The 18,811-nt window shown below is 34.8% G+C and overlaps 2 protein-coding genes and 1 pseudogene across 2 annotated transcripts in view; 2 read left to right on the top strand and 1 right to left on the bottom strand.

Moving 5' to 3' along the window:
• The window catches only part of LOC134654661 (zinc finger BED domain-containing protein 4-like), a 1,082,235-nt gene that overhangs the window by 279,131 nt on the left and 784,293 nt on the right, over nucleotides 1-18,811 (top strand). The gene's annotated exons all lie outside the window — the stretch shown is intronic.
• LOC134654644 (splicing factor C9orf78) lies at nucleotides 613-1,698 on the top strand. Its single transcript, XM_063510113.1, has 2 exons — nucleotides 613-1,049; nucleotides 1,212-1,698. The coding sequence occupies exons 1-2, from the start codon at nucleotides 641-643 to the stop codon at nucleotides 1,694-1,696; spliced, it is 894 nt and encodes a 297-aa protein (XP_063366183.1). The 5' UTR covers nucleotides 613-640; the 3' UTR covers nucleotides 1,697-1,698.
• Nucleotides 8,196-10,185, bottom strand: LOC134654891 (uncharacterized; annotated as a pseudogene).

Genomic DNA, 18,811 nt, shown 5'->3' on the forward strand with positions numbered 1-18,811 from the left:
TGGCTCGGCTTGCGGCTCGTCTCGTGGCTCGCGCGAGAGTCTAAATCGATTATAAGACTCTACCGCACCGCAACTTTGGTGCGATGCGGTAGTGTGTCAAGCCTTTTATAATGACATCTCTACACGAACATACGACCGACGATAAAAGTATTCGGACATCAATGATTGGTTGTGCCTATCAAAGCCGTAACACATTACCGCATCGTTCAAGGTCACAGTGCGCCGCACCCGCATCCGTAAAATATATCTTTTATCTTTTTCTCACTCTTACTTATGGGTGCGGGCGGTGCTACAGTGTGTTATGGCTTTATGTGTGCCTGTACTGTGTGGTTCGGTATGGTTGTGGTTGGTCATTACCAAAGTTTTTTTTTCTTTCATTCATTTCATTCGTTCAATCCAATTTCCTTTGTTTTCTTTTCCCATTCCCACCGCCCAAGCCATCAGATCAGGCGTGCACCATACATTGTACCATTTTACTTTTTCTCTTTCTTGTCTTGTTTGATAAGTGAAATAAAGTATATTAATTCTGTTGAACTTAAACGTACGTTTTGTTTACGTAATATTTGCCTGTAGTGATTAACAGCAACGTCAATATAATTTAATTTAAATGTAGAATCGAAATCAAGACGAGGCCGGCGTAATGGAGTCCACAAGCGAGGCTCCCGAGGTAAAATTTAAACCAATTAAAAAGCGGAACCTCCGTCAGCGTATTAAAGACGAAGAATCCGACGATGAAGAACAGTTATTGGCAAAATTAGAAGAGGCGAAGGAGCTACAGAAGCTTCGAGAGCGTCCCAACGGGGTCAGCGTCATAGCGCTCGCCACGGGTCAGAAAGTTACCATAGAGGATGAAGTGACATGCAAGGATCCGTTTAAGGTGAAAGCGGGGGGCATGGTAAATATGCAAGCGCTGAAAAGTGGGAAAGTGAAGCAGGTGGATGATGCGTACGATACTGGAATAGGGACGCAGTTTTCTGCCGAGACCAACAAACGAGATGAAGATGAGGAAATGATGAAATATATTGACGAGCAGCTAGCGAAACGGAAAGGTAAGATTAAGATGTTATTGATTTTTAACAATTTCTCTTTTGTTGTGTAGTTGTGTATTGTAGTTTCTGTGTGTAACAGTCACAGATGTAGAAAGATTTCCTATACTCTGTAAGCTTTGTTTTATACTAATTTTATTTACAAAAAATATTTTTTTGTTGCAGAGGGACGAAACAATGATAACAAAGATTCAGAACACAATGACTCACTCAAATATTTATCTCCTGAAGAAGCTGCCTTGTTATCCCTGCCCGAGCACCTCCGTATCTCCTCCACACACAGATCTGAAGAAATGCTCTCAAATCAAATGCTCAGCGGCATCCCCGAGGTTGACTTGGGCATTGATGCCAAAATTAAAAATATTGAGGCCACGGAAGAAGCTAAAATGAAACTGTTATGGGAGCGACGGAATAAAAAAGATGGCCCTTCACAATTCGTCCCAACAAATATGGCTGTAAACTTTGTACAGCACAATAGGTTTAATATAGATGATGCAAAGAAACGGAAAGTTGAGAAGCCAGAGGCTCCAAAGACTGTTACAAATGCTATAGATGAAAGTGTAGATAAAATTGTTAAGAAAGCTAAAGGTGAAAGAGCGACTGATGATTTCCATTATGAGAGATTTAAGAAACAATTTAGGCGGTATTAAAAGTGACTATTATTCCGGTTCTATTTTTTAATCCTTTGCATAAAATTGATTTGAATTCCAAATAATCAAGATGTAATGTCTGTAGAAAACTTTTATTAAACACATACACACTTTGTTAATAATGATATACAAAAACTATTCCTTGCATTAAAAAAAATACACAAACTTGATTGTGCAGGGCCATTTCTAAGTTGAACAATATTCGCATATAATTTTTTTTGAAAGCAACTGCTTATGTGGTGGTGACCCTGTCGATGATAATCAAATTGATATTTTTGCCGTTTTTCACATCTGGTTAACTTCGTCTTTTAGGTTTTGTCTTTATTATTCGATGTTTATGGTTCTTGTTGGGTCAAATTTACTTCTTCTCCTTGGTTGTGGTAAAATTTCCTTTTGTAGCTTTCTACTTTTATAGTCTAGTCTAGATTGTGAAAATACAAAATGAATTACCTAACAATTTTTATGACAATTATTTCAGTTCAAAATATTCACAAAAAAAATCTTATGAAAATACAATTTTTTTGGCAATTGTTTTAGTGAGAGATAATTTATTCACCAAATTTCGTTAAAAATACAGTTTTAAAAATGCAACTAAATTATGATTAGTTTATTTGTAGTCTACTAATTATTTTAATTGAATTCTGACTGTCAGAATCTTGCTTCATATTCTTAATAACACGATTGTTTCTTGTGTTTATAGAATCTTACTTCAGAGTTTGGGTACTTTGGTTGAAATCTTTCCATTGGGTGATTTTTTTGTACAATTTCTAAATAAAATTGAATTTATTGACGGTCAGTTGCAGACAAGCTTTACTGTACAACTGATTGTACCTTATTTCTCTTTTGTTGAGAAAGATGGATCATGTGAAAAGGGGGTTCCTCTGTAAGTGTATGATATTCCCTTGTTGTCTTAGTTTCGTCTAAAGTGGTTGTCATTCGTCCAGTAATGTTTTGTATCAAATTACCTATTCAGCCAATTAAAATAAATTAAGTTATGTTAATTAATATTTTTGTTACTAAAATTCTGGCTTAATGTCGCTAGCAATATTATGCAATGGAAGTTAAAAAGGGTAATATTTCGTTTTGATATCACTGGTTCAAGTGGTTTTGGTTTATCAACATTGCTTTCCTTGTGTCTTTTCAAGAAATAATATAAAATGTGCAGCTTTTAAGCAAATTTTTTTTGGTAAATATTGGGATAAAAATACTGATAAATATTTTTGCACCAATACCAGGGGCCTTACCATGTGTCTTATTTCGATTCTGTTTAGGACCTAAACTGAATTGCTAAAGGACGGAGCTACACAAGTCGCATAAATCCGTCCCTTAGCAATTTAATTTAGGTCCTAAATAGCATCGCAAAAAGACATCGTGGTAAGGCCCCAGGACTGCTGAGAAGCAGTACGACTGGCAGGGTCGCCATGAAACGTGCGACGTTCGGGGAGTAAATAATACTACGAGAGTCGGTAGAATACTGAATCCTTTATTGAGGTAAAACATGGTTTTTATAGTAGAGAACTACCTACGTGAGGGATATTTTAGTTGAGATTTTACAATTACAAACAAATATAATTTCTTCAATTGAGTCGTCGTCGTACCGTCGATATTCTATTGTTTTATAAAAATTAAATGTGTTTTCTATTACCTATTTAAATGCCACATGACGTTTGTAATACATCATGCCTACACAGTGTTGCCAGATTGGATTTTTGAATATCCGTAGGGCTTAGGTTAATAATCCGTAGAAATCCGTATTTAGGTCTACCATGAGTACCATGCCTTGTTACCTAATCATAATTTTGTATAAATAAATATGTACAAATGTACATTTATTTTCCCTAATTCTGGATATCAGTTAAAACTAAACCGTGTATTTATTTTATTACATACAACAATAAATGAAACACTTGGAGAGTGGGGTTCGGGGAGAGCCTTTTATTGACTGTAATTTAATTTACACCGACAGGCACATTTAAAAAAATATTGAGTCACTATCATCAGCGGTGACATTACTGATAATGTCACCATTACCATCAGTCCGTTTACTGTAAATTTTTGCGTTGAAGAGTTGCAAATGTTGGTCTGTAATCTCCACTTCATAGCCTGTCGTTTTTATTATTAGCACTTTTTGTGTGAAGTTAAACCTTATAAGGAGGTGGTGTTTCACTTGTTTCGTGTAAGTATTTGTTTTCATTAAATTAATTGCTGAAAATAAGCGTTCCACATTCGCACTACTATGAGGCAGGCAAAGGTTTTTGTAAAAATAGATACTAGTGATTTTTGATACATGCCTCCAGAAATCATCAACTTTTACTTCCTCTATTTTGAATGGGAGATTTGTGTTTCTCAAAGGGCGACGTATTCCGATACTTACATATTTCACATTTACTTATTTTGAACTGAATATCATCATTTTTTGAATATAGTTTTAATGCCCACGATTATGTTGATAATAATGGAAAAATCCAGCAAAAATCTTCTTTGGCGTATGAGTAACTACAACTTAGCTCCGTTTAACGCAAAATTAGAATGCTAAACCTTAATGTAAAGTATGTAAACTAACTTGGTAGCAGCGATACCTAATGATTTTATACCGCTCCCCTTCAGATTCAAACTCCCACTGAAAAAATATTGTGGTTAATTTTGGCACACACTATTTTCTCGGTATTTCTTAGTCGTCGAGTCTGTCTTGATTGACGTTTAGATCTTCTACTTCCCGCTCGATGCATTTAGGCTTCACGGAACAAGCCATCATCCTTTCCAATGAGGGATAACTCCCGGAAACATACCTGGAAATATTCACCCATGAAGGGAAAACAGGGAAATTTTAATATTGTGTATAGATATACCTGTTTTATAATCAGGGATTCTGTCAAAACTCGTAAACTGTATATAGCGATCAATGTAAAATTTCGTATTTGGACAGTCATAAATTATATGGAGCGCTTTGCGCCTAAGAAAAACTTTACCGTCTATATACTCTGCTTTTCCTGAGTATGATTTCCTGATGTGCCGTTCCTGTGAAATTTCCCTATGTAGGACTACTCTAGGAAACATTCCTGGGATAATTCACCCATGAAAAGAAAATAGGGGCATTTTCATATTTGTAGTCTCTCTAGATTGACGTTTTGATCTTCTACTTCTCGCTCGACGCGATTAAGCTTCACGGAACAAGCCGTTTCGAGCTGTATAAATATATTATATAACTTAACTTTTTAATACAAATTAGGGTAAAAATGCCTTTTAGGCTCAAGTTCCTTCCGACTATTAATTTCTTAGCTTATTCAATTCCTTGGCAGTGTTTATATGGTTAATACTCTGATTTTCCTGAGTAGGATTTCCTGATTATTCTTTGTTGTGGGTATTCCCACTTAGGGATGATTACCTACTCTCGGAAACATTCCTGGGAATATTCACCCATGAAGGGAAAATTTTGATATTTGTGTATAGATACCTGTTTTATTATCAGGGATTCTGTCAAAACTCGTAAATTTTTTAGCTATCAATGTAAAATTTCGTATTTGGACAGTCTATGGAGGGCTCCGCGCCGAAGAAAAACGTTACCGTCTGTGTTGATCTTCATATATCGCTGTGCATAAGAGTATAAAAATCACAGTAAGTAAGTGTAATAAAATCGGCGAGCGAAATAGTCTTAAATACCTGTTTCTACATTAATGGATTTTTAGAGTGTTGTGATAATGCGCTGACATTGATGATATACAGAGAATATACCTACACCCTTTTTTATCTCGACAAGTCTGACGCGTAAAACAATTCATTCGCTTTTGGAGGCGGCGGTGACAGCGAATCCTCCTCCGATGAGGATGAAGGCATTATTGGACGAGCGTTTCGACCTGAAAAGATAGTAAATTAATTACTATTAAATTGCTACTTCCATGTAGCTTAATCTTGGATCCTTCGTGCTCCATATATGAAACTATGTCATATCCAAAGATAATGTTTGGACCCTGTGGCCTGTCAAGGCGAGCAACGTCACTACTTTATGGGTAAGCTGTTCTAGGCTTATAGCTTCATTAGGGTACAACCACTACAACCCTTTTATGTAATTGAGAACAACGCCGGGATCCCACGTTATGTTATATTTTGGCGGTGGAGGTTTTAATCGGAATACTCCTTTGACGAACCGTTTAATCCTATCATCAGATCCTATTCTAGGGCCAATAAGAAGAGATAGAGCTGACCTACTACTATTAATTGTGCCCCACTTTCAAAACGCTCAGTTAAAAATTGGAGTACAAGTGGTACAGAAGAGTGATAAACATCAATCTTATGGAGTTCAGAAAATAGCCACCATTGTTTGTAAGAAGTATCATACTGCTTAAAAGTATTGTTTGAGAGAGAATTAAGCATTATCTGAATTGCTGGTCTTGGCGTTCCACGTCTACCGTACGCCTCGCTGATAGCAGACTGGCGTTAATTTTCAAAGAGTGCGACTCTTCTGGGGTATTTTAAATTTATCCATCCTAAATATATAACAATTCTGCTTTAGCAACTGGTGTGTTTTTTTTTAAATTTCTGTGTGAAAGTGCAATTTTAGTCGGTTGACCATTATGCCAGAACCTTCCAGTAATTCTACCTGTTAAAACATTATTAATTACATAAAATTAATTTTAAAGAGGATATGGTTAATGAACTAATATTAACCATACTTAGCAACCAAGATTGTGTTTGGGACACGGTATTTACATTACATTATAATGTCTTGGACAAAAAGTCCATTTATTGTCAGATAAAGGGAAACAGCGTTTATTCAATTAAAATTACAATACAATTTTTACAATTATAAATAAAAGAAGACACAATATTCATACATAAAATCACATGTCACAATCAAAACTAACAAAAATCCTACATATATTACTTAAAACTACCTAAACCTAACCTAAAACCCGTTCTGTGCTATGCCCGGTCCAAAAGTCCCCATCACACTTGCAGCTTGCTTGCTTGCTTGGACAAATATTTTAATGTAGCCTGTTTCTTTGATGCGATTAAGCTTCACGAAACAAGCCGTCTCGAGCTGTATAACTTAATTAAGCTTATAAAATGTCTGTAAACTAGTATTTTCAAATCACCTTCACACAGCGCAGTTATTTTTCCATTGATCGTCTTTATATATTGAAGTTCCACAGCTTTATCACTCGCTAAGAGTTTCACATATCAATTTTTTTTTCCCATGATCTTATTGCGGTACTCGCGAGTGTTTAGTGAATTGAACCATTTTCATGCCCAGCATGCACAACAATGTGTCTTTTCCCAGAAGAAATGCTTTCAATTGCACCACTTGTTCCCGGCCCTCGCCATGATTTTTTAGGCTTGTAGTTTTTGTGCCTTACAGGCTTCATCCAAATACACAATATGTTTTCCTGCTGCATGTTTCTCTGCAATTCCCGAAGAAAGGTATGCCTCCATGCAGCAATGTCGTAGCGTTTCATTAGAACATACTGTTCATTCTGGTATTTGATAACACAGAGCATTTGAAACGGTACATGTACTTAGGAGTGGTACCCGGTCCCGATGATGACCTGAAGTCATTCCTGTTGATCGCTGATTATTATTTAATTAAAGATCTAAGGGCAGAATGTATCTTGAGGCTCGCCCAAACTGTTAAACCTTATGAATTATAATTTGGTAGATCTATTTAAAAAAAAATTAAAATTAAAATTTATTCTGTTTATTTTCAATCAAGATGTTAGTTGTACAATCAATCTCAGTTACAATCTCTATATTTGAATTTGCCTATGAACAATTGAACATGCATTACCTACCTGAGCTGATATTCGCTATAATTAGTGAAAATCCAAAAAAGTAAGGTAGTTACTGTAAGGTCAAAGGGTCTAGCCGCATTCCTATAGTGAAACTGCCCCTCGCTGAAATGTATAGCTTTCTTTGGTGCGTTTGTTTGTTTTATATTAAGATGTCGTTTTACCAAATTTCAAGCTCAGAATCCTCTTGGTTTTGCTAAAAATTAAAAAAAAAAGAAAAAGTTTTTATTTTTTTATAGCTAAACTTATGGTTCGATTTCATTCAAATTTAGATATTTTAGACACCTAATAGTAAATCATTTCTAAAAAAAAAATTAAGGTTCTAACTTGTTTACAAGTGCCAAAATTTTTTTTTAAATTTTTTTTAAATTTTTTTTTGTTACTTAAAAGAGGGTGACAACCTCAATTTTTAGTTATTTAGTGCACAATATAACATTGCGCAAAATATATTTTTTTCCGAAAAAATCCATTTGTGGCATCAAGGTAAAAATATCTTACATTTGCATAAAGGCCGTCCGTCTTACGACCATTAGTAGGTATTTACATACATGCCGCATAAAAGACAAGTTCATACTTTAAGATATGGGTATAGGCACAGAGATAGTTGAGATATTATGTTATTTTGTTGTACGTAGATTTCATTCTTGTTTTGTAAATACGCAATACTGGAATAAAATATTTATATAGGTATATCAAAAGAAACTTTTTTATACACAGTAAGGTACATTTTATTAAAACTCTATAGTTTACAACTAAACACAAGACTTATAATTACTCATCCTCATCACTATCTGTATTAATACTAACGTTTATTCCTTCGTTTTTGAACAGTTCACAGAGTTTATGGCTAGGCCGCGGAATTCTGGACAAAAATCGGCCATGTGACAAGTAATAAATGATTGCCGCTACATAGGAACAACAACCAATTGTTCTTAATCCGTTTGCACATTCGCAACAATATTCGTCGATTGCCTCTACTCCTCTCTTTTCGCCATCATACTTTATGAAGCATCTATATGTCTTTTTAGACAGATGCCGAGAATGTATCTGTATTTTAAAGATATTTGTGCAATCCTTGACGTAGGCCATATTCATGTTTCCATCTTCGTCTAGAACCTCGGCCAAATACGAAATAGCTTGTCTGAATTGGTAACTTCCTGTAAATAACAACTTTAATTCGTATTCTGTTAGTTGGGGGAAATCAGAAACACAGTTTTTAGCAGAAAAAGTCTGGAAGGGGAGTTTTTTCCGTAGCCAACCTTTGTCTTCTACCATAGCTGCTAACATATTTTTTTCATCGGTATTTTTCAGGCTCATTGCTTCAAAAATCTCACTGGACATGTCATCAGAGTTTAGGCGTTTTCCAAAACGATTCAGCAGGTATGATCCGATGCGGAAAAAACTCTTGATCTTAGGAAGCAACTTGTTATCTAGCGTCCGATCTAAGAGTTTAAATCTCTGTTTTAATGCTCCGTGTACTGCCTCAACCACCCAACGGACTTTAGTAACGTACCGTGAGTAGTTAGCTTCTTGAGTTGTTAATTGTTTTCGCTTGCCTTTCAGAGAAGGCATCTTAACCCGGTAGCCTTTTGATTCAAGAAGATGTACTGCGTCTCGAAAGCCACGATCTAACACAAATATGTCGGTCGTATAAGGTTGGATAAACTGTCTATTATTTTGATCATTATACTCGCGTCATTCTGGGTAGCGTAGAATGGTCCTAGCATGTCAACTATAAATCCATCTGTTGTGCAAACAGTAAAAGGCTTACACAAGTGCGTTTTTTTTTGCCCAGAATATGACTTACGTTGATACTCATTATTATTGCTTTTCTGATGGTAGGCGTATGTGCCGTCGCAAATGAGTATCAAGCAGTTTCTCACATCAAAAAGTTTTCTAGCAATTTCCGAAGTGTGGTTTTCTATAAGCCATTCTCTACTAAATGCATGGAGGCCAAACTGACGTGGAAGTAAATGGCTTTCAAAAGATGTAATAATATTTGACACGTATTCGGAAATGATTTGCTCTCTTGATAGTTCTAGCATCGCAGAGATTAATTTATTGCTGCCTCCGGTTCGAAGTTTTATTAAAAACACGACAATAGCTGGCAACATTTCACTATGGTCGGCACAACTTTGATGAGAGGCTAATTCAGTTAGTATAGTATTAACATTTACCCAGGAAAATCAGGTCATTACAGTGAAATGTTCGTCGGATATGTTTTCAGTAACAATTTTTTCAAGAAGCGTTAGTGGTTTCTGAATCGCCAGACTTCCAAATAGCTCTGTTATTTCAGTTACTTTTACTGTCGATGTAGTCGAAAAAACGGCGATCTGGTCTAAAACATCTTTATAAAAGTGATCATTCATTAAATGTGTCGTGCAGCATCTATTTCCACTTGGTATGAATATGTTTTTTTGGCATAAACTTCTAATCTAGCAGTTTTAGGCACTGTTTGTAACGTATTTGTTTTAAAGCAAAAAAAGCAATAACGATGAGTAGATAATGTTCGATTCAATGGTAAGACGACGCTTTCAGGTTCAGTTTTCATTTTTAAAACAATGGTAAATGGGGTATCTTCATCTGAGCTGCTTGATTCGCTTGTTAAACTATAATTTGAATTCCCAATAACCTTTTTGCGGTAAGCCTTTGTTCGGCAGGAAGAACCTATTTTAAAATCGTGACCCAGGGAAATTGAGAAAATTCTACATCCTCACATGTAGTTAATATTTTCTTAGGTCCAGACCTTTTATAAAATCGTATTTTGCAGCAATCGCAATCACGTTTACTTCGTTCACAGTTTGACGACATTATAATAATATCTAAGAATTACATGTTTCTACTAAACTGATAACAGTATCATTACGAGTATACTATATTACTCATTCTCATTAAATACATTCGGTATTGCAATACATATAGGATATGCATTTAGTTATTTAATCTATAATCATACTGACTACTTAAGTGACACATACTTTAAATATAATCATCGTTACAATACAATTTTCCAGCACAATTAATGCAGTATAGGGTGTTTAAGATTACTGTATCACTTCCGTCGTATTCTGTGTCAGTTCCACATCGCGACCATTTTTCTAACATCAAAATTCCTTCACCCGATAGTGACACGTTTTCATCGGGCAGTGCGTCACGGTACAATGCAGCTAGAATGCATCTAGGTATGTTGATTTGTGCAAATATTTCAGCTCTTACTGTTTCCGCCTACAAAATAAATGTTAGTAAGTAACTTCCTGCGTATTTTTGAAATATTTTCGTGTGCCTACTAGAAGAAAGTACTTTTATAATAAACAACTGTAAGAAACTTACGATTTCTGTTAGGGTCTGCCGATGTCCTTATTCGGGTCTCCACTACTTCATATGAAGTAACAAATAAACTTTTAATGTAAAAACGCGTTTTAAATAATCGACGTATTGCATTTGTTTTATCCATCACTCTAGAATACTTGCAACTGGTGAAAGTGAAAACTTTTACCAAATGGTGAAAATGTTTTACGGTTCCCGCCCGTTTAATAGTTTTAATTTTTTTTTAGAGCTATGGCATGAAGGGTCGTCGGCAGTCGGGCATAATCGAATTCGAATAATCGTGCTTAAAAATAACACGGCGTTCCGAATTCAAATTCCAAACACATATTCCGAATTCAAATTCCAAACACATATTCCGAATTCAAATTCCAAAAATGTTTAGATTTAAATTCGAATACAAGTTTGTTATCGGCGTTTAAAATCAATGATAAATTATTACTTTAATATGTGTAAGAAGTTTTATACCTTTTTATTCAGAAATAATAATTTATTGATTCCAATATATGCACGCCATTTCATACGTAATTAACATAACATATAGACGTAATTTTGATAGGGAAATATATCAATATCTTAAAGGTACTTGTCCTTCTAGCGTAGTACCTATGGTCGTAAGACAGACGGCCTGTATGCAAATGTAAGATATTTTTACCTTGATGCCACAAATGGATTTTTTCGGAAAAAATATATTTGGCGCAATGTTATATTGTGCACTAAATAACTAAAAATTGAGGTTGTCACCCTCTTTTAAGTAACAAAAAAAAATTTAAAAAAAATTTAAAAAAAAAATTTGGCACTTGTAAACAAGTTAGAACCTTAATTTTTTTTATATAAATGAATTACTTATTAAATTATAAATTAATTAGGTGTCTAAATTATCTAAATTTGAATGAAATCGAACCATAAGTTTAGCTATAAAAAAATAAAAACTTTTTTCTTTTTTTTAATTTTTAGCAAAACCAAGAGGATTCTGAGCTTGAAATTTGGTAAAACGACATCTTAGTATAAAACAAACAAACGCACCAAAGAAAGCTATACATTTCAGCGAGGGGCAGTTTCACTATAGGAATAAAGATAAGATAAAAGATAAAAGATAGTTTATTCAAGTAGGCATAATTACAATGCGCTTATGAACGTCAAATAAAGCTAGGTAGACCGGCTCCAACCCTACACCTCTGCCCCGAGAAGATTTAAATCCCCCCTCAATTGGAGGAGGGTATCCCAATATGGGACCGGCAACAAACTCGGCGGGACACATCTTTTCAAAAATAATTACATCTTATAATTAACATGCATTACGAGAAAATAAGGGAAAAAATACAATTTAAATTACTATAGAATTCATGCAATTATACACATAAGGTGTAATAGAAATTTGATTTAGAAAATATACATATGTACATGGAATCATACAAAATCGTAGCTCTTTCAGAAAACATATCAAATTCTTACAAAAGGAAAAGAAAATAAAGTTATTAAAAGAAATGGGAAAACATATTATATAAATCTGATTGATTATTATTAATTACCAACATATAATATTTGATGTGCTTTCCTGCTTACCTGAGCTGTGTCACCTATAACTCTATACATAATACAATGTTTTTAATTGCTACTACTTTTTATTAGTTAGTTTCTGGTTTGGACCATGCATGTTTGTCTGTCAAGTAGTCCTCGACTCTGTAATAAGCTTTTAACATCAATGACTTTTTTAAGTAATTCTTAAGAGCTGGAAAGGGTAATCTTAAAGCATTCTCAGGTAACTTGTTATAAAAATGAATGCATTGCCCAACGAATGACTTTTGTACTTTACGGACACGAAACTTTCTGATAGCAAGCTTATTTCTATTTCTAGTGTTAAAGTTATGGACATCAGAATTCTTAGTGAAGGAGTCTAGATTCTTAATAACATAAATAATACTATCATATATGTATTGGGAAGCTACAGTTAAAATATTAATTTCTTTGAAAAGTTCTCTTAATGATTCACGCGCTCTTAAGTTATATATAGAACGAATGGCTCTCTTTTGTAAGACAAATATAGTCTGTATGTCAGCTGCTTTGCCCCAAACCAGAATACCATATGACATTACACTATGAAAATAACTATAATAAACAAGGCGAGCTGTTTCAACATTAGTCAGTTGTCTAATTCTCCTCACGGCGTAAGCGGCCGAACTTAATTTGTTAGCTAGTGTTCCGATATGAGGACTCCATTGTAGATTTTTGTCCAATGTTAAACCAAGAAACAGAGCTTTATCTACCATCTCTAAGCATTCATTATTCAAAAGTATTTTAGTATCGACTGGTTTAACATTCGGCAAAGAAAATCTAATACATTTGGTTTTCTTAGCATTAAGAAGCAAATTGTTCATAGTAAACCAGTTAAGTACATTAACGAGTGTGCTGTTAATTACACTATAATCGGTAGATTTCCGATCAACCTTAAAAAGTAATGATGTGTCATCAGCAAAAAGAACTATTTCACAAAGATTTTCTACTATACATGGCAAATCATTTATATAAACCAAAAACAGGAATGGACCCAAAATAGAACCTTGCGGCACTCCTAATTGGACTACAGCTCCGCTAGACTGGGTTTTGTTTACAACAACTGTTTGTGTTCTATTGCTAAGGTAAGAAGACATAAAGTTTAGGGCATTTTCTGACAGACCATAGTGTTCTAATTTCAAAATGAGCGTTCCATGATCCACACAATCAAATGCTTTAGAAAGATCACAAAATATGCCAATTGCATCACAAGAATTTTCCCAAATATTATAAATATGTTTAATGAGTACCGAAGCAGCATCGGTCGTGGAACGGCCCTTTGTGAAACCAAACTGATTGCTTGTAAGTAAAGTATGTCTGTTGAAGTGACCCAGTAGATCATTTAACATTAATTTTTCAAAAACTTTACTTAGTACAGGAAGTATTGATATTGGTCGGAAATTAGCCATATTACTCGAGTCACCAGATTTAAAAAGAGGAATGACTTTACTATATTTCATAAGATCTGGAAAGACGCCTTGTGAAATTGAAATATTATAAATTACGGCTAAGTAAGGCGCTATTACGTCTATGACATGACTAATGACTCGAACTGATGTTCCCCATAAATCTTCCGTTTTCTTTAAATTGAGTGACTTGAATGTTTTAACAATATTTGCTGAATCTACTTGACTAAACTCAAAGTTAATATTACATTTCTTAACATTAGCGCAAAGTAAGGAATGAGCTCGAGACGAAGATGAATGTAGACATTTCGTGGTATTAATAGCTATTTTAGAAAAATAATCTTCGAATGCCGAGGCAACATCGTTGTTTGACATGGTAAGTTGTTTATCCGAGACAATATTGACTTGACAATCGCGTGATTTACATTTACCAGCTTCCCTATTTATAATATTCCATGTTGTCTTCACTTTGTTGTCCGACACTTTCAGTTTAGAACTTGTATAGTTTGTCTTGGCTGTTACACACACTCTCTTGAAGATTTTTGAGTAGTTCCTTACATAGTCCAGGAAATCAGAATTTTTGTTCAGCTCTCTCTCACCATAAAGTTCATAAAGCCTTTTTCTACTTTTATAAATGCCTGCAGTAGCCCATTCACTAAACTTTGTTCTAGTTTTTGTTTTTGACCCACTAATAGTTTTCTCCTTGAAATTTTGATTAAAATTATAAAGAATTACACTAAAAACATCTTCATACAGACTATTACAGTTATAATGTGAAAATGGTAACATACAGAGATTTTTTTGAATTTCATTTTTGAATGATTCCAAGCGACTACTAGTAATGGGTCTGTATGTTATTGTTTGTGGAGTATCATGAATATCGCTTAAGAAAACAGCCCTTTGACCGCTATGATCAGAATGAAAACAGTTAAATATTTGCTTATCTATACATTCACAATTACAAAATATATTATCCAGACATGTTGCACTAGTTACCCCTACCCGGGTAGGTTCAAGAAACAAGTTAAATAAATTGAATGATTTAAACAAACACAGCATTTTAAGAGTATTACTAGAGGACTCGAGCAAGTTAACATTAAAATCTCCACAGACTATAACATGTTTTTGGCCCTTACATACTAACTTCAGCACACTTTCCATTGTAGTTTCAAATGTGCTGAAGTCAGCTGATGGTGGTCTATAAACACAAACAATAATATATTTTTCTAATTCTACACAGGAAATTTCTATAACTCTTTCTATGGAATAATTTACAATATCTTTACGCTCTTTAGATTTCATGCAATTTTTAACAATTATCAGGGAACCACCATGAACAGCAGACTTTCTAGCAAAAAAACTGACTAATTTAAAGTTAACAAAATCAAATAAAAACTGTCCATGTTTCAGCCAATGTTCAGTAATACACATAACTTCAACATTATTATTATCTAAAAATAAACCTATTTCTAATTCTTTGCTGGAAAAACCCTGAATATTCTGGTGAATAATGTTCATACTCAGGCGTTTTTCCGCTGTCTTACAACCTAGTTTAAATGTGGCACGGGGTCCTTGACTTTGTCAGCTGACTGAGAATTAGCTATAACACTACTAAATTTATTTGGCTCAATATTAAAGGCCAATAAATCCACTAGGTATACAAAATATTTCTTTGGCAAAAATACCTTCCTTGGAGCTAGCATGAAGCGTTCAATGAATTTATTTAAGTCAAAGAAATGGTACATTTTATTGACAGATATGGCATGGTACATCAAAGAATTGTAGTGTGCTATTTTACTATTATAGTCATAAGACATATTCTCTGCATAAGGCAGTGCACATAGAATGATTTTGCCCACACCAGATTTTTCAATAATATTTAAAGTAGACATCAACTTATCTATGCTAAGCTTATCTACATTAAGACTATTTCCTAATAAAATTACTAGTGTAGTACTGCTATCATAACATCCCTTTGAAATAAGGTCACATAAGTGAGACAAAGTAATGTTTTGATAACAGTAATATGAGACTTTTTGCTGTAATCTGTAGCTTAATAATGGGCCCATTCCTAACCCAATCTGATCTGAAAACCCAATCTGATCTGAATGCGGCTAGACCCTTTGACGGAACTCTTCGCTTCAGTTATTTTATGAATTAAGTTCAGCAAATCCGCTTTAATAACGTCTTTCATAGGTTTGGTTTTCGTACCTATAGATATCCTCCAAGAAGTAGTCGATCTTCTTTTCATCTATTTCCTACTCGAGGACCTCATAATGGTTCTCGAAATCACCCCATCCCATAAGGCGTAGAGATTACGACAATCATGCATTGACTGGTGACGTCAGTCTACATTGACATTACTGCAGGTATCAGTGTTGTCAAAAGAATCGGAGGAATTTGTGTTTAAGTGTGTAATATGGTCCTACTTCGCTCCAAAATTGGCTCCACTTTTACGAATTGCATCGCATATTTTATAAATATAAAGTTATGGTACTGGTAATTATTTTATCGGAAATATGTACTCATTGCCTTTATTTTAGCTTGAATTTTGTTGCAGTTTAGTTGATATTTTAGATTTTTTTGAACTTATTTTTTGGAGCAAAGTAATCTGTATGAGGCGGGAAACTTTGCTCCAAGACAATCTTTCCTTGTAACCTGCTTTATTTCTGCACTGGAGCATTGATTAACGTGTTTTAGTTATCAATGGTCTGCTCGATGATTATTGGTGAAACAGAAAAACACAATTTGGTTCAGAATCACATTTTATTTTTATTGAGATCAATCGCGTACTTTCTAGTTGCATTGCAATTAGTCTTAAATTGTAATAATTCTTTCTTATAATTAAACAAGAGGTATCATAAAAATCAACGTTAATAATTTAACGTTAACATTTGGCAAATTATTGCTATTAATTGCAACATTTAAACTAAAGAGATCAGGTAGCTTACCTCTACAAACAAAACAAAAGATCAGGTAACTGTTGCCAAACGTAAACAACACATAAAGAAACCTAAAAAGTAAAAGGTAAAGTAAAGTAAAATTTTATTTTTGAAATCAGGCAATTACATATGTGATAAGATAGTCGTAGACTTTTAGAATTTTGACACGGGAAATTCCGGGAGCTGGAGCCGATACTGCGAGGCGGTTCTAAAAGGAAATTTATACTCGCAGATGACTTACCCCGTTCGTCCGTAGTCCTTGTCCACTAAATCTTGACGGTTTCTTGTTACGAGTATCAATATGCGGCGGGAGCGATATTTAGCGGGTTATATTATATTTATATGCGGAAAGGCGGAATAATAAATTAAATCGTTTCTGTGTATCTTTGCGGTAATTATTTTAAGAATGAAGTCTGTTGTCAGTATGTCAGCGTCATGTCTAGGTGGCCAGTCACCGTAGAGTTTTCATTTTAAAAAAGGTCGAAAGGGAATTTTGGCGCAGTAGCGCCACCAATATGTATCAATTTTGTGGATCACACTAGGCTAAGCCTGTCCCGTGACTCCACGTTTACGCATTATGTTAAGAGCCATTAAATATGTAGTAGTACATTAAATTTAAATAGTTTATATATACTGGATCAACCAAATCTTGTCAATAGTAAAAGGCGGCAAATTTGAAAAATCGCGGGTTAGCAACACTGTGTTCAAATAATTCCTAAATCGCGTGTCATCTGTGTGTTATCTGTGGAATGTGGATCGTGAATGACAGCCATCATCTTATTGTTTACATTCTGAATCGTTTCTATTTCAAGAGAAATTTCTGCTGTCACCATTAAATACGAAGATTATGCATGACCTAAAGCAAAGCTAAGGTGCCTACAATGTACAATCATGCTCGTTGACGGTAAACATTACTAAAATTTGAGGTTATGATAATTCACTCGAACTGACGTATTAAGGGCGGAAAAATAAAGACGTTTTGGTTCGATGTACATTGCTGCTTTTCCTAGCGCAATTGTGCTCTTTGAGTGTTACATGGTGTTACCCTACTTTAATTTGCAGTACATTGCTACTGACAAGATTTGCTTGACGCACTATAGTTACAGTTTATACATTACATAAATAATTAACAAGTTCGCTTATGAATATGAAGATAAGATGTAATTTCAGAATTAATTAGATTAAAAGTTGCAGGTATATTTTTGATTGACAGAATAACAAATTATTTACTATTATTATTATTTTACTAGAAAGCAAGTTCATGCATTATACATAGTATTTTATTTAATTATTTGTTATCTCTTGTTTTAATTTATTACTATTATTATTATTTACATTTTTTTCATGACCATAATAAGCTTCCTAACTCTCTTGGCAGTGTACGATATATGGTCGCAAAATGTCAGCCTCTCATCTAGGGCGACGCCTAGATATTTGAGAGAGGTGACCCTTCGTATTGTCCCGCATTCACATGTCCTAGAGTCGTTTGTGTTAGTCGAGTTGCACTTGTGTACCTTAATGGGTGGACTGGATTCCGGTGAGGACGCGGCCGTCTTGTGGAAGCAAATGAAGTTAGTTTTGTCAGAGTTGAGGGTCAGCAAATTATCGTTCAGCCATTTTGTGACCACTGCCATTCCCTTCTCAACATCAGCGTATACAGTGTCCCAGGAGGTGCCTCTAAAGATTAAAGCCGTATCGTCCGCGTAGCATATGAGCTCTGCCTTGTTAAGGTTTAACGCACTCAAATCATTGAGGTATATTAGGAACAGTGTAGGGTCGAGGATGCTACCCTGAGGCACACCGAAGTTGACTGGCTTGGGTTCGCTAATACAGTCAACCACCTTTACCACTAGCGATCTCTCCCGCAGGTAGCTGCGGAACCAGTCCAGAGCCAGGCCTCTTATTCCACTACTCTCCATCTTCTTCAACAGGATGCGATGCGACACGGTGTCGAAGGCTTTCGCCAAGTCCAAGAACACCCCAACACAAGCCTGTCCACTGTCGAGGGCAGATGCAACCAATTTGGTTCGCATAGTCACCGCATGTTCTGTAGACTTATGTGATCAGGTTTTCTAAACAAAACAAAAGGAAAACTTCGTAAAAAAA

Source organism: Cydia amplana, chromosome 15 (genome assembly GCF_948474715.1).
Source record: "Cydia amplana chromosome 15, ilCydAmpl1.1, whole genome shotgun sequence".
Taxonomy (NCBI): Eukaryota; Metazoa; Arthropoda; class Insecta; order Lepidoptera; family Tortricidae; genus Cydia; species Cydia amplana.